The 14,562-nt window shown below is 26.7% G+C and overlaps 1 protein-coding gene across 1 annotated transcript; it reads left to right on the top strand.

Moving 5' to 3' along the window:
* Nucleotides 1–685: 685 nt before the first annotated feature.
* LOC114184477 (putative 2-isopropylmalate synthase) lies at nucleotides 686–14,226 on the top strand. The gene is made up of 13 exons (XM_028071786.2): nucleotides 686–993; nucleotides 2,826–3,038; nucleotides 6,438–6,651; nucleotides 7,378–7,458; nucleotides 9,886–9,978; nucleotides 10,076–10,162; nucleotides 10,288–10,388; nucleotides 10,972–11,005; nucleotides 11,749–11,823; nucleotides 12,206–12,289; nucleotides 12,380–12,514; nucleotides 13,884–14,029; nucleotides 14,121–14,226. The coding sequence occupies exons 1-13, from the start codon at nucleotides 686–688 to the stop codon at nucleotides 14,224–14,226; spliced, it is 1,677 nt and encodes a 558-aa protein (XP_027927587.2).
* Nucleotides 14,227–14,562: the final 336 nt, after the last annotated feature.

The raw sequence follows: 14,562 nt of genomic DNA, 5'->3' as shown, positions 1-14,562 counted from the left end.
CCAACCTAAATTGATTTGACATAATATAGTTTGATTCTGATATAACCTAACTCGACTTATGTTAGACAAGTCTAACTAAACCTTGCATGACTTGAGTGCAATTCAACTTGACCTTGCCTTGTATAAATTGAACCCAACTTATGCTAAAACTAAAACAAACCTAACCTCACCTAAAACTTCATAATTTAAACTAACTTAAAATCTTCTTAATTTTAGATATTCAAAATTTAAAAGTTTATTTAGTCTATATCCAAATCTAATTAAATTTGATATAAATTTAATTTTACAATAAATTCATTAAAATATATTAAAAATAATACAGATTTAAATAACTAATAATTGAATTTGAAGAATTGATTTTTTTTTTCTTTCTTGCAGCTTAGTCCTAATTCATAATATTAACCCTCTAGGCAAACGAGAGACTCATACTAATACATAAATATGTAATTATAGTATTTGCCACGGAACGATGCAGAAAAGACATACTGAAACGCTTGGTTTTTTATTTATTTATTTATTGTAGAATGATAATATTTAAAAGATAAATATAATTAAAAAAAAATACATCAGAAATGATCCCAGGTTTGTGTGCATGCAACTGGTCTCATAAAACAGGGAGTAATAATAAGAAACAGCATTTCCCACTAAAAAAGAGCTGAAAAGCAAAGCTTTCAAATTGGCATCAATGGCCACCAACAGCTCCACTCCACGCCGCCGCCCTCAGTACTTCCCCCACCACATTCCAAACCCCTCCTACGTCCGCATCCTGGATACCACCCTCCGCGACGGAGAGCAGTCGCCCGGCGCCACTATGACCTCTCAGGAGAAGCTTCGCATCGCTCGGCAGCTGGCTCAACTGGGCGTCGACGTCATTCAGCCGGGCTTTCCCTCTGCCTCTCAGGACGACTTCATGGCCGTCAAAATCATCGCTCAGGAGGTCGGCAACACCGTCGATCACGACGGACACGTTCCCGTCATTGCGGCCTTCTGCAGGTACCACTATTAAAATTATATTTAACTATGAATTTCGAAATATTATATATAAATTTATTAATAATAAAAAAATATTAATTATATAATAGGTTTTCATAAATTTTATTAAATATAATAATTTAAAAAATAAATTCTTCATATTTACTTCTTAAAAGAATGAAAAAGTAAGTTAAAATTTAATTCTCCAACATCGAATTCTGATCTAACTGTTTTTTTATGATGTATAAAAATAAAGGTTAGAATTCACTTTTCAACCAAATTTTGATTATGAACAATAAATACTATTATTTAATTAATAAATTGTATTTAAAATCATATTACATTGATAAAAATTTCAGCAAATTCTGATTGTGAAAAAGAAAAATACTATTTGAATAAATGTTATAAATAATATGCCATGTAAAAACTTTTATCCAAAACCAAAATACTTTAGAAGAAAATTATAAAAAATTTACGTGTCATTCCAGATTCGTTCTCTCAAATAAAAGCTAAGCATTTACCATAAATATAAAAATTTATAGAAAAACATCCTTGTAATTTATTATTTATTACAAATGAAGAAAACTGACGATAGAAAAATTATTAAAGTAAAATAAAAAAAATGAAATATAAATTTATAATTATATATATTTTATTGATGAAATCATAAACAAAAGTATTTAGTCATATTTGATCACATAAACAATTGTAGGACACTAAGAAAATATTAGAAAAAATAAAACCACGGGTACAACTAATGTGGTATGAACTGAATGTCCCATTCTTCTCATATTTTTTTTCATTGTGGATTGATCAATCATACATTAGCAAAAGCCAAAAGTAATTTTACTGATGTACTTCTTTGACAATTGAACCAAATTAACTTTAAAGTCCGTAAAAGGTCGAAGTTAAAAACATTATTTTAATGTAAATTTTACACAGAATAAACTTACATATATAAGCAACTCCCAATATTTTATAAACAACACTATCAGAAATTAAATCAAAACATGACAACTTTCAGATCAAGATCTTACATACAATAACTGAGTTTTTTTTCTTTCTTATATATACACACTTATCTTACTCTTTTCTATGCAACTTAGAATATCCAACTAACACTTTTATAAGAACTATAATTAGAAAATTCAGATAATTAAAAGTAGTTTAATTTTATCGGGTTAACTCAAAATTAAGCTGGTATGAAGCATTGTCCTATTATTATGGATGAAAGTGAGTTGGGATGGCATGCGCAACATTTATCTATTATTTGTTCTGTCTAAAAAAAATCTTTATTATTTATAAATTGAGTAGTGCTTACACACAAGAATATTAATATAAATAAAAATTATTTTTCTTAAAAATAAAATTTAAATATGTTGCGTTAAAATATAAATTTAAAAAAAGAAATGAATTAAAAAATAAGATGAACTTCATATGTTTAAATAAAGAAAAAATTATTAAATATTCAGGATATCATAATACTGGTATCTGTCTCATCAACAAATAGATATTATTAGATAGTTTTATCTTCTGCTTTGCTATTTATTGAGAATATTGATTTACTATCCGTTATTTAACAAAGTTTTCGTTATTCCTACCCTATACATGTTAATGAATTAAGGTGAATTATTTTTACATGCTTTTTCGTGGAATTTAAAGATGGTGTTAAATTAGAGTTCAGATTTTCTACTGTTGAACATTAAAAATATATTATATTAATACTTTAAATATTTTTTTAATATATTTTAAAATGTAAAAATTAATAATAATTAATATATTATAGAGATACAGTAAAAGATAAGAGAAAAAAAACTGGATCGAGAAGCCAAATTGGATAAATTGGTATGTAGGTGCGTTCGGGAAGACATTGGCGTTGCATGGGAGGCTGTGAAACACGCGCAGAGGCCTCGCATTTGTACTTCCATTGCGACCAGTGACATTCACATTAAGCACAAGTTGCGAAAGTGTAAGAAGGAGGTTATTCAGATAGCTAGGGATATGGTCGCCTTTGCACGGAGTTTGGGTTGCAATGATATTCAGTTCGGTGCTGAAGATGCTACCAGGTAACTTTTTAATCTTTTTCACTCTTGGTGTAAACTTTTTAATCTTTAACATTCGTAATAATTTCTTTAGGTTTCAGAAAAGAAAAGTTGTTATAAAGTTTTTTTTAAAAAAAAAAATGAATGTATTTTGTGTGACAGAAAACATAGAGTTTTATATTTTGTAAGGAAGTTGAGAATTCCCATCGGTTTTCATCTCTTAATTTTCACTTCTGTTTTATGTTTTCATTATCTTAAGTTTCACTTCTATTTTACTCTAACGTTAGAGTAAACTTATCCCATTTGAGCATTGCTCCTTTAAATAGACAAACTTGGTTTCTTGAGGATTTTCACCTCACTTGAGAGATAAGAACTTTATAAGAGACAGAGTATGTGATTTCTTTATCGCTCAAGTACTCAATAGTGCAGTGAAGTCCTTACACTACATTATTTTAAGTCTTGGCTACAGTTAAAAAACGTTATTCTATGAGGTCATAGTCTAACAAGCATTTTAGACTACGATTTCCAATCGCAATCTATCATTCATCATAGAATACAATTCATATAAAGAACCATATCCTATTCATATTCAAGTAGGCTATAGTTTCCTCAAACACACAATTTATAAAATTTCAAATATAATGTAACATTCAAATAGGCTATTGTTATTTTGTGTATCCGTAGTTTGTTGGAATACTAATAGACTACAATTTTTGAACGTAATCATAGCCTATTATCATTCAAAAATCTTAAACTTATATAGACTACTGCTTTTGAATAAACCACTAGCCTACGTATAACTATTGGTTACGGTTCATGTAAAAACCATAGCCTACAATGATGTATAGGCTACAATTTTGCACTTAACCATAGTTAATGAGTTTTTTCTTTAATATTTTGTTTGGTTTTAGTTTCTTTGCGCATAATTGAGAAACTTGAATAGAAAGAACACAAACAGAAGCAAAAAAAAAAATCTAGAAACACACCGACATTTAGAAATGTCCAAAATAGTAAAAAATAAATATTGAAATTATCAAGAATGTGTATTTACATAGAAAAAGATAATTACAAGTTATCCACTACTAAAAAAAATCATATTTTATACTAATTTTGTTTTAAAACAAATTTTGTATGGAATATTTACAAATTTTGTTGTGAAAAAGAATTTACAAAAATTGCTACCAATTTTTTTGCAAAATATTTTGTATAAAATACTTTTCGCAACAAATTTTGTAAGAAATACTTACAAATTTTATAATTTTTGTAGGAAATAATTACCCACGAAGGAATTACGTATCAATTAAGATTCTTAGAAAAAATGACAGAAAAAAGTATTTTCTTGCAAATTTCTTTAACAAATTTATAAGAAAAATCTCATGTAATGTGAAAATTTCTAGTAGTGATCTAGCCTAAATTGTTCTACAAATTTATAAGATATTTTGCACAAATATTCCTTACATAACGAATACAATGGTTGGGAATTGTCGAAATGTTAGACAAAATAGAATTAATTCAATTAGTACAGAAAAAGGACAAAGATTCTTTTGTACCGTAAATTAAGTAGATCATTACCTCATTTCAACCTCTTTGAATAACAACATCAACAATGGTTGTTATCTATGGCATAACATATATATCCACATTCATATGAGCCCATTTATAAAAAGAAGAAAACAATTATAATTGAAAAAAAAAAACTAACCTTAAGGGACAATAATACTAACTTTTTTTATCTTGCAGTTGATATGCCTTTCAACATCTTATATATGGTGAATGCACTATAAAAAAAATAATAAAGACACCAATTAGTGATGGGAGGCTCCTCCTATGACTCAAGCAAGTTGAATTTGTGGAAACTTAATATTATGATTTAATTGTGACATTTTACATAGTTCATATACAAAAAGAAAAAAAAATGTTATTCATGAACTAAATTGACATTTTATTAAATAAATTGATATCAATTCTTAGACTATATATGAGTTTCTTTTTTATCGACAAAGAATAAACTTAATTAAAAAGAATATTTGAAGGGTACTCTAATCCTTATACAAAAAGCATTGTTATACACATTTCTAGTTTAAGCATCCTATCTCCACCAAAACAAAAGATTCCACCTAAATCAAAACCACATGAACCACCATTGTGATTCACCAACAAAGAGTAAAAGCGGTATGTATGCCTCCTTAAGTATACGTATGGCATATTCCTGCGTGACCAGCACAAGTCCAATCCTTTTGCTTCATACCTATACCCTTTATGCAGCGTCAGTTTATAAAATACAAAAAAGACAATAGCCAATCACTATCTAACTCTGTCAAAATTATATATCTATATAATATCAAAGTGTAAACAATTGGACCTTCATGAAAAGGTTGTTTGACCATTAGCAACATTCCAATTTTAAAGGCTCCGACGTTCCGAGCAGCTCCTTGGTTTAGCTGCAACAGTCCCTCATTCACACTGCTCTACACTCCTCCAATGCAATAAACATATCAGCCACATCTTCATCTCATCCCCATGTGTATTCCGAACAACAATTTGGTATGTTTGATATATTCCATTATGAATGTTTTGCTGCCCATAGTCCATGCAAACATGAAGAACAGTAATTCCTTGGTGTTTAAGTCGCTGCAAAAAGAAAAAGAACACTCTTCTACATGCTTCATTCCTGCAAAATACAAAGAATTACTCTCTCCAACTCTCCTCATTCCAATAAATAGCAACAACCCCTTATTGTCTACCCTAATGTATGACTGTATTAAAGAGAATTTCAATGTCACAAAACATTTTACACCTTCTAATGAGCTATATAGGTGTTGCAAAGCATTTGTTTCGCCATCACAAGATATCACCCTCACCTTACCACCACTTAAACATTGTTGAGCTAATTGTCTTATTAGTCCTTTCTCTAACCATATATCTTCCTACTTCCCTTTCCTTATATCGTGTACTATTTTGAACTTTTGTATGTATACCTATATTTCTTATTTCTTAGGATTAAAACCAATTTATTTTCATAAATATTTTAAGTATGTGATTGGGCTCAAACACCAATCTGAATATATAAATTACAATTTTGAATACTTGTTAATTATCAACCCCCATGTTTTTAGTTGTACCATTGTAAATATTTTTTTAGCATCTACCGTTTCATCTCTAAAGATAATATTATTTCTATGATTTCAAATTATTTAAACTATTATCATTTACATGCATTTTCAAACACCATTTTGTTTACCGTTCAACTTTGGAAGGTAGGGGATACAAGTGTTCTACATAATATAAGTTCCCATATCATTTGAAATCGAACAAAATTTAAAATTTAGCCTCTAAATCTAATATGGGAACTTATATTATGTAGAGGATCTTTTGTTGTAAGTATTTTGCATTGATGAATGTGTTATTTTTGTATGAGAACAGATCTGAAAGAGAGTTTCTATATGAAATTCTTGGAGTAGTGATTGAAGCTGGAGCAACAACTGTGAACATAGCTGACACTGTAGGCATATTAATGCCATTCGAGTTAGGAAAACTGATAACTGATATAAAAGCCAATACACCAGGAATCGCAAATGTTATTATTTCCACTCACTGTCATAATGATCTTGGTCTTGCTACTGCTAACACCATAGAGGTATATATTCTTTTCTAACAAAATTTTTAATATTCCTGCACAATCATGTTTTCGCATATTAAAAATTTATAGATAAATAGTTAATTCACCACAAAAACTATTTTAGTTTTAATGTAAAAAATATATAATCTTAATACAAAAATTTTGTTCTTGATTGTGTTAATTTTTGTTTGAATTTCGTTAATAATCAATGTAATTGAAATGTATGTTCTCTTGATAACTGTTATACGTGTTTATTAAAGAAAAAATTAATATTAATATGAAATATTTATTTTTTAAATTAATTATATATTAAATATGCCTAATAACTATTAAAGACCAAACAAATGCTTAATTAACTTAATTATTAATAAAATTGAAATAAAATTAACATATTTTTGTACTAAAATTGTAATTTTTTATTATACTAAAAGTGAAATATATCTATATAAACTGAGATTTGTCCAAAACTTATTAAACAAAATATAAACATGGAGGGCAAATAAAACCCATGTAAAAAAAATTTATATTTAGGAAAAAAATTTGAAAGAGAAAAACAAAAAATGATTTCTTTTATCAATGTCGAAATGAACTCATAAAAAATTTACATCATATTTTTAATTTTTTTATCCTTTTAGCTTTCGAGTAATTTATAAATAAACTCACATTTAAAAAAAAAAAACTTGTAAAGTTTATTTAATCAATTAAACGAAATTGCAACTTTTAAATATTGAAAACTATTTTCAGGGTGCTCGTGCAGGTGCTAGACAATTAGAAGTAACAGTAAATGGAATTGGTGAAAGGGCTGGCAATGCATCATTAGAAGAGGTGAGTGTCGATATTTTATTATGTAAAGAAATGAATAATTCAATATTTTTCCTGTTGCTTTATTTCTCAATACATTTTCTTAATTATTAATTAAAATAATTACTGTTAAATACTTTTTTTTTTTTGTTTTTTCAAGACATTGAATATATTTAATTTTTCAAATAATATCTTTAATTAGTTTGTAAGTGGATTTGGAAAAGGATAAATAGGCTAATATAACATATGGCTCATATATAATTGATGATAGTTATCTCTTTGCACAAATGAAGAGATTTTTGGGTACTACTTCTTAGAGTTTATAGCTTCTTACTTTCTTTCAAATAGGGTTTCAAATGAACTCTTTTCTTAAAATTTCATGCTTATATTTATTATTGTCTCTCCATTTGTCCTATTATCAATTTATTTACAATGTTATTTTTTTGGTTTTTGTTAGTGTTTAAGCTTTCATTCTAATTTTTTATAAAAAGGTTAAACTAACTATTTCTTTTTTAATTAAAAAAACCTTAAAAAAGTTGATAAACTTACCTATCTAAAGTCTAAATCAAGAAAGAAAATGTTCAATTGAAAGAGAAGCAAATCATCAAAACAATCCGCAATCTTTTTAAATGATGAAATCACTTTCAACACAAAAACTCTAATGTTTTTATGTTCTGTTTTATCTTTATTGTTGGCTGGTAAGGTATATAATACTTATTTTAATTGTCTACAACCATAGTTTGAGAGTTTGAGTTTGTTATATATAAATATTTTTAAAAAAAGTAGGATACCTCTAATACTCTACTATAAATGTTAAAAAAAAAACACAAAACTCTCATAACTTTTCAAAAAAAAAAAAAAAGCTAAAAAATGGCTAGAATTATCATAAGAGTTATGTTAAGACTACTCAAAACAGTTAATCACTACAAGCAAGTTACCCAAAGATAAAAGTCACAAATTTGTATGATTCAATTTGGTCAAGTACATAAGAACTAAAAAAGAGCGTGTTTTCAATATTTTTGGGGAAGGGATCTTTGAAATTTTTGTTTCCGATAACTAAACTACTTTATTTTCACCTTTCTTTTGTTGTTTTTTTTTTCTCTAAAACATTTCAGTCAATGCATTTCTTTTTTATCCCTTATTAAAAAGAGCATTTAATATAAAACTATGAGCTTAAGATCAATTTGAATTTACAAGCAAACGATATATTCTTTTTATAAGCAATATCTAATATATAAATAAAAGAATGAGAACTCACATATAATACCAGTAAAAATAAATGAGATGAAAAAACGATATAAAATATATAAAAAGTATCTTTAGTTCTTTAAGAATCTATAATGTAATAAAGAAGAACCTCAGAATGCGTGTAAACTTATCAATCTCAAAACAATAAAAACAATCTCAAAAATATACCGTGTGCAGAAAAATACCAAAATGAGATATTGAGAAAAAAATGAATCTCTTATAATTAATAAAAGCAGGTGTTATAGTTATGCCAACCTAATACCATTAAAAACTTATTATTTCATTACAAAATCTGCTTTTAATTCAAATTATATATAAAAATTAAAAATTAAAGATTAAATAGAGTAAGGATGTTACACGGAGAATTAAGAGAATTACTTATATATTTTTTAAGAACAATATTTTTTATATAAAGAAGTTGATTTACATAAAATAATATAAAAAAAGGTAATTTCTTTTGTTGTCCAAGTGAAGATGATGAGCAAATATAATATATTAATTTGTTCTACTAATAGAAAACAAAGGTATGTCGATATTATTGGATTTATTACGTTACAATATATAATTATTATATTGATAAATATTTGTCTTTTAATTCTGTATCATTGAGTGGCTTAATTACATTTTGAGTGATTTATATATTTATGTATTCTTAAAATTGAGTTTTTATGATATCTTTTTGTTTTATGTAGTGTCTAAAAGTTTTTTATTTTATTTTATTCAACTATTCTAACATTTGGTAATTTTGTCAACAACATGATGTGACTCACTCATTAATCAATTCTCTCATTCTCTTATATCTCTTCCAATTTGTTGTTCAACTTACTTTTGGATAGGAAATAAATGAGTTGCTTGACAAATTGAAAAATATTAAAAAGAAAAGAACAAATGAATTAATGGGTAAGTCAGAAACAACAAAAGTAAAGATCATTAAGTTATTTCCAAAATCATACAATAGACTATTTGAATAAATTCAGACATATAATAGAATTTTTTTTTTTGTAAATAAAGACTTAATTAAAAAATATATGAATTTATAAAATACTTAAAACTTAATTAATTTTTAAAATTGAACACTTGTTAATTCCAACTTTTATAATGGTTATATATATATAGGAGTAATTGATATTTAATAAAAATTTAATAATTAATTTTTCCTTAGTCTTGTACAAAATTACGTTATTAATTTTTTGAATGTATTAGGTTGTGATGGCCTTGGCATGCAAGGGAGATCATGTCTTAAATGGTCTGTATACAAGAATCAATACACGAAGCATATTGGAGACAAGCAAAATGGTTTTATTTATTTATATATTTAAAGTCTTGCTCAATATTTTGTATTTCTTTTTATTTCACTTTGCTCTTTTCAAATTTTCATAACTAATATGAATAGGTTGAAGAATACTCCGGTATGCATTTACAACCTCACAAGGCTCTTGTTGGAGTTAATGCATTTGTCCATGCTAGTGGCATTCATCAGGTTAATTGTGTTTAATTATATGATTAAAAGTTTTTCAATTTCATTTATACAACCCTTGCACAATTTACATGAAACTAGTTTTAATTTTATTCAATTTTTTTCATTTGTTGATTTGTACCTTGCAGGATGGGATGCTAAAACATAAAGGTACATATCAAATATTATCTCCTGAGGATATTGGGCATAAAATAACGACTGAAATTGGTATTGTGTTGGGAAAGCTGAGGTATGCAATTTACGTCTTTTTCTCGATATTTAAAATATGGTGAAGTGAAAAAACTATTTTCTTTCACAAGTTTGTGTTTTAATTTTGGTGTAATCAATTATTATTTTAGATTGAAAAAAAAGACACTTCTATGATTTGTTCATAATGTAGAAACAAATTTACAATTGATGTGAAATGAGATATTTTTCAACGTTATAGCATGTATAATTGCAAAAACCCGTAACCAGAAAATATTATCACACCAGTACAATAAATACATATGTACGTGCATACATACATAAACATTACAAAATAAAATTCCTACATTATTAACTTCTCAAAACTTCCTCATTTTGAAAACCACTTGCAGAAGAATCTGATTCAATAATAAGTGTAAACATGTTAAGTAAAAAAATAATATAAGGTAGGACTCTGTAAATAATAAATGCAGTTAAAATTAAATTTTTCTTTGACGGAAATTTTGTTAAAACTTTTCGTAAAATATTTTTTTTTCTTTTATTAATTAGCATGAATTCAATCCATTTCTGTTCATTGTTGACTTGTGTTCTATCCATTTCTGTTTTCTTTATATTTGGTCGTGTAGTGGACGCCAAGCTTTGAGAAAGCGACTAGAAGAGGTATACAATTTTTGTTTTTGTGTTCTGATAGTGAATTTTATGAAAGAATGTAAACTTTAGGACGATAAAGAATAGCATGTTTAGTTTCTACACACATGTAATTTACATTTTAATATTAATCTCATTATATAACTTTTTTGCCTCAATAAGATAAATGAAAATTCCACCAAAAATAGGTGGTTGTATAAAGTTTTTCATAGCATGCTTTTCTTTGTTTATTCCATATGTATTTGTATTTTTTTCCTTTTCTTATGTCATGATATTTTCAACCATAATTTTTTTCAAGTATTTCCTGTGTGGGTTAGAACTCAAAGTACATAGGTTTCATCGTGAAACTCAATACTTTCTTAGTGTATTCTCTCTCTCTCTCTCTATATATATATATATATATGTTAGGAAAAAATGTCTTATTCTATTCTATGTTTGAAAAAAAAAAATATTTTGACCTTTTCTTATTTAGAAATTATAGTTATTGTATGACAAAAACAACCCATTTATTTTATTTTTCTAAAGAATTTTATACGAAAGTGAAGTTTATACATGTTATATTAAAATGACGGGTTTTATAATCAAAATATTCTTTTCAAAAATAATAAAATTCAATTATGCTTTACAAAGGACATCAATTAATAAAAACTTTCCTTAAAATGTTTTCAATTATTTTATTGAAACACACTATAAATGCTAAAAGTATATTTAATGCTATCCTTATTTACGTAGATTATTATTCTTTATTGTTTCAGCTGGGTTATGAACTTAAGGATGAAGAAGTTGATAGTTTGTTTCTGCCCTTCAAAGCAATGGCCGAGAAGAAAAAGGTTAAGATATAGTGATTTTCTTTTCTCTATATATATGGGTGGTGTGCGTGTGCAAGCATATTAAACGATAAAATGAAAACTATAAATTTAAGTTACAATCATGTATGAAAGATTAAGATTAAAACTTAATAACTAGTTAAAAAGTTATATCCGATTTTCTTTTATACTATATATTTTGTTATAAGAAAAGTTATGTTCTTAAAAGCTTGTCAACCTTAGGACAAGATTATCAAGGAATGGAAACATAACGTGTATTACAATAATAATAATTATCTTATAAGTCACACTAGTAATTATTTTTATTAGATTTAAGTTACATTAACTGTAACTGATTTTTTTGTGGCACATTCTTATTCTTTGATTTCCATTTTGATGTTGATAGGTTGTAACTGATATCGACCTGAAAGCATTGGTATCATATAAAGTTTTCAATGCAGAAGCGATATGGAAACTTGGTGATTTACAAGTATACTTAAAAATAAATGTGTTTGTTTAATTTGGAAAAGATGTTTGATGGCTTAATTAACCTGAAAATAAATAATATTTACAATTGTAGGTGACTTGTGGGACTTTGGGTCTTTCAACAGCAACAATAAAACTTGTTAATATTGATGGCACTACACACGTGGCTTGTTCAATTGGTACAGGAGTTGTGGATTCAACTTACAAGGCTATTAACATCATTGTGAAGGTTTGAAATTTATTACCACCTTTTTCACTACTATCTTCATTATTAGACATCTTGCAACATATATAAACGTTTTGCCTTATACATGTTATTTTATCTAGACGGTAAAATCGTCCAACCTTATCTGTTTTAGCATGTTTCGTCATTCACTCGTAAAAACAAAACAGATAGGTTGTCTCGTCAAAGCAAAACGTGTTGGATCTGTCTCTTTAAAGGACAAACGACATGCCAAATTTTCAAAATTTTAGTTATTTTTTTATTTTTTTAAATATATATACTAAAAATGCTTTTTGGTAGTACAAGGAAATCACACTTTTTGCAAAAGTAGATACACCGTCTTTGTTTATTTCAAAAATTATATAAATAATAAATTCACCATCAACAACATAGGTCACGATTAAATTCAAAACTGATTTCTTAATTCTTAATAGTAAACTAACTTTTACTTATTCAAAACATAAATAAATAATAAAATAAAACAATAGTCGTAAACAACTAACACACTCTTCCTTATTTTAGGAACTACAAATAATCTCAAGATATCAAATTTGTTTGCCGGCAGGACGTAATAAATTTATATGTTATATGCTCTCTTGTTTTGCGATAGATAAGAGTTACAATACAATCCTTTGCACTTCTCTGAAAAAAAAAAAAAAGATTGATATCGAAGTGTTTAGTTTTTCTGTAAAATATAGGATTATAAAAAATAATTATTGTAGTTTGATCGTCAACAAAGATTTTAGTGTCTTTATTATGTTCAAGATTAAAATCACTCGATCACAAGGCTTGATTAACAGGAGCAGTTATAATAATAAACTCTGTTTCGATAGTAGATTGAGGCATTGTTTCTTATTTCTTTGAACTCCATGAAAAAATTTAATATCCAAGACTAAGAAAATATCCTACGGTGTTTTTCCTATCATCAATGCATCATGTTCTGTCATTCTCAAATAACCTCAATAATTTGAAATCCTTACTTTTCTTGAACTTAATGCTAAAATTGGTATACATTAGAATTTTAAATTAAAAAATAATATAAATATAATTAAATATTATTATTTTAAGTTGTAATTTAAATTGAAAAATAATACAAATATAATTAAAATATTATTATTCTAAGTTGTAATATAAGTGTATTTTTGTTGTTGTTGTCAAGATATAACAATATAAAAATTAAAACAAATACAAGGCTATGATGTGCAAAAGCACATAAATAATATTATAAAAAAGAAAAAAAATACATAGATCAAAATCACTATCAAAACTCATAAAGAAATCAAAAGTCTTCAAGTCTTCCAACACATCAATCTTTACTCACTCTATATTCTTTTATTTTTTTCACATCTTACTCTATTTAATCTATTTTATGTAGGAAGCTATAAAAGTTTTGGAATATTCATTGAGTTCAGTGACAAAAGGCATTGGTATAAGTGCCACTGCACGTGTTGTAATTTGTAGAGAGAATAATCATTCATCTACTGATGCTTTCACTAGAGATGTTACTTATCCAACATTTAGGTATGCTAATTGCACAAGTTTATTTCTTTAGTGTATCTTACTTCTAAAAATCTTATGCTTATAGTAATAAATTCTTACATTTCTTATATAGTGGAACCGGAGCAGAAATGGATGTTGTTGTTGCAAGTGTTGAGGCCTATCTTGTTGCGGTGAACAAGTTGTTACGATGCAAAGAATCATTTGTACATTCAAAATGAATTCAAGTTAATGAATTGTTTTGAATTTGTGTCACTTGAAAACAAAATGTCAAGAATCAAAAGTTATATCTTGCTTTGTCTTTAAATTGCAATACAATTAGCCACTAAAGTATTATGACCATTACTTTCAGGGTTGGTGAAACCATTAAGGTGAATAATGAAAATTGTATGATGTTATTTGAGATAAAGTTTCCGTCTTATGATTACTTCTAAAAAACATTGATAATTAAACATCCCTGATGAATAAATTTGAAATATCTTCCATAACTTATTATTCTCCACAAGATAAAGTTGCACTAAAAGAAATAATGTAAGTTATACTCACGAGTAAAAGAA

Source organism: Vigna unguiculata, chromosome 5, assembly GCF_037176805.1.
Source record: "Vigna unguiculata cultivar grain cowpea cultivar isolate G323 ecotype 2 chromosome 5, ASM3717680v1, whole genome shotgun sequence".
In the NCBI taxonomy this organism is placed as follows: domain Eukaryota; kingdom Viridiplantae; phylum Streptophyta; class Magnoliopsida; order Fabales; family Fabaceae; genus Vigna; species Vigna unguiculata.
The sequence above is the reverse complement of the archived record's forward strand: the minus strand, read 5'-3'. Positions and strand labels throughout refer to the sequence as shown.